Source organism: Salvia splendens, chromosome 2, assembly GCF_004379255.2.
Source record: "Salvia splendens isolate huo1 chromosome 2, SspV2, whole genome shotgun sequence".
NCBI lineage: Eukaryota > Viridiplantae > Streptophyta > Magnoliopsida > Lamiales > Lamiaceae > Salvia > Salvia splendens.
The window spans coordinates 16,447,260-16,448,944 of record NC_056033.1 but is presented as its reverse complement, the minus strand read 5'-3'; the positions used below and the strand labels follow the sequence as shown (position 1 = coordinate 16,448,944).

The following is a 1,685-nucleotide window of genomic DNA, read 5'->3' as shown; positions in this document are numbered from 1 at the left end:
CTATATAAAGTGAAGACTCCAAAGAGGTCTCTGCACCCTTTTCTAGTCTTTCCTTTTCTTAAATTAGTTGATTAAATATTGGAAATGGGTTTACATGGGAAGTTGATTGCAGCAATAGAATTCAAAGCTGGTGGAGATGTGTTCCATGAAATTATGAGGCACAATCCACAGCATTTTTCCAAAGCTACCCCTGAAAAAGTACATGGTTGCGAACTTCATGAGGGTCAATTTGGTCATGCTGGTTCCATTATATGCTGGAGTTACACCCATGGTAAGTACTCATGTCACACTGCCACATAATAATTTATACTGCTCCCTCGTACTTTAAAGAAATGTTATAGAAAGTGAGTTGAAAAAGTTAATAGAATATAGATCATACTTTTATATATATTAGTTTTATAATAAAATGTGAGTAAGAATGAGTTAATAATGTATTGTGGAACCCCCTACCAAAACTGATAAAAGTGAAATGTGATAAATTTTTTGGGACAGACGAAAATGGAAACAAGTGACAAATTTTCAAGGACGGAGGGAGTTCTTGGTTTACTCATAATGATATTTTTATACTTAAGATTATTATTATTGGTCTAAATGTTACTTTTTGGATCCCCTTTGTTACTATCTGGTGTCTAGCTAGTTCTTTTCAATTTCAAGTTAATAAATGATAGTTAGGGTTCACTATTTCATGATTTGAGTATGTAATTTGTTTAAGCTTTGTATTTTTTCATTGTAGTGATATTTATTACATCTAATGATCTAAACAGAACTCTTTACAATGTTATGTTACAAATTTAATTTGTTATGCATAGATGGGAAGCAGAAGAGAGCAAAACAAGTGATCCAATCGATCGATGAAGAGAAAAAACTGATTCAGTTCAAGATGCTTGAAGGAGACTTGATGGAGCTATACAAAGAATTTGTTATTACAACCCATGTTGAGACAACTAATGACATTGATTTGGTGACATGGACTTTGGAGTATGAGATGCTTAATGAAGATGTGGAGCATCCCATTTCATTGCTTGCCTACTTCATCGACATCACCAAAGACATCGAGTCTCATCACTTCACCAACTCTTGAACTACTCTTTCCCATTATGGAGGTGTGATTTGCTTCTTCACAAGTTAATAAGCCCTTTTTGTTGTGAGATGTGTGTTTCTCCCCATGTAAAGGGGTGGGGAAGCGTGTGCGCGTGCGCGCACATGTGTGTTTTCAGTGTATTTGCGTTGTTTCTCTTTTCGGTTCTCTCGATAATGTTGATATTATATCGTGTATTGTATGTAATTAATAATTATCGAGAACTTTCTATCTACATATTATAGTGTGCTACCCTGTCATATTATTAAATTCGTTATATTTAAAATATTTATTAATTTCAAAAATACTTACATGTTAAAATAATATTACTAGAGCTTATATCTTGATCAAATCTATCCTCTAATTTTGAATTGTAAATTTTCAATAATCCTGAATTTTTTTAGTTTGAACATTATGTTGAAGTATAAGTGATAACATGATTGTATCAAGTCAAGGTTTCATACTCTAACCCTCAAACAAAAATTTCACAAGTTCACCCTTGATTTTGAGCTCTTCAGTAATCATTTAGGTAAATCACAGTTCTTCCCTTCAATTCATTCTTTCACTACATTATGTTCTAACTAGTCGACCTACGTCACTTTTTACT

General features: G+C 32.9%; 1 protein-coding gene across 1 annotated transcript; it reads left to right on the top strand.

The window, feature by feature from the left end:
• Window positions 1–1,313, top strand: LOC121771581 (kirola-like). The gene is made up of 2 exons (XM_042168405.1): window positions 1–271; window positions 810–1,313. Exons 1-2 carry the CDS (start codon window positions 85–87, stop codon window positions 1,079–1,081), a joined length of 459 nt encoding a protein of 152 aa, XP_042024339.1. The 5' UTR covers window positions 1–84; the 3' UTR covers window positions 1,082–1,313.
• Window positions 1,314–1,685: the final 372 nt, after the last annotated feature.

Excerpts from the sequence above, each read along its gene's own strand:
- LOC121771581 (XM_042168405.1), top strand. The coding sequence starts at position 85 with ATGGGTTTACATGGGAAGTTGATTGCAGCAATAGAATTCAAAGCTGGT. Across the intron at positions 272-809 it reads ATGCTGGAGTTACACCCATG|ATGGGAAGCAGAAGAGAGCA; the intron begins GTAAGTACTCAT and ends TGTTATGCATAG.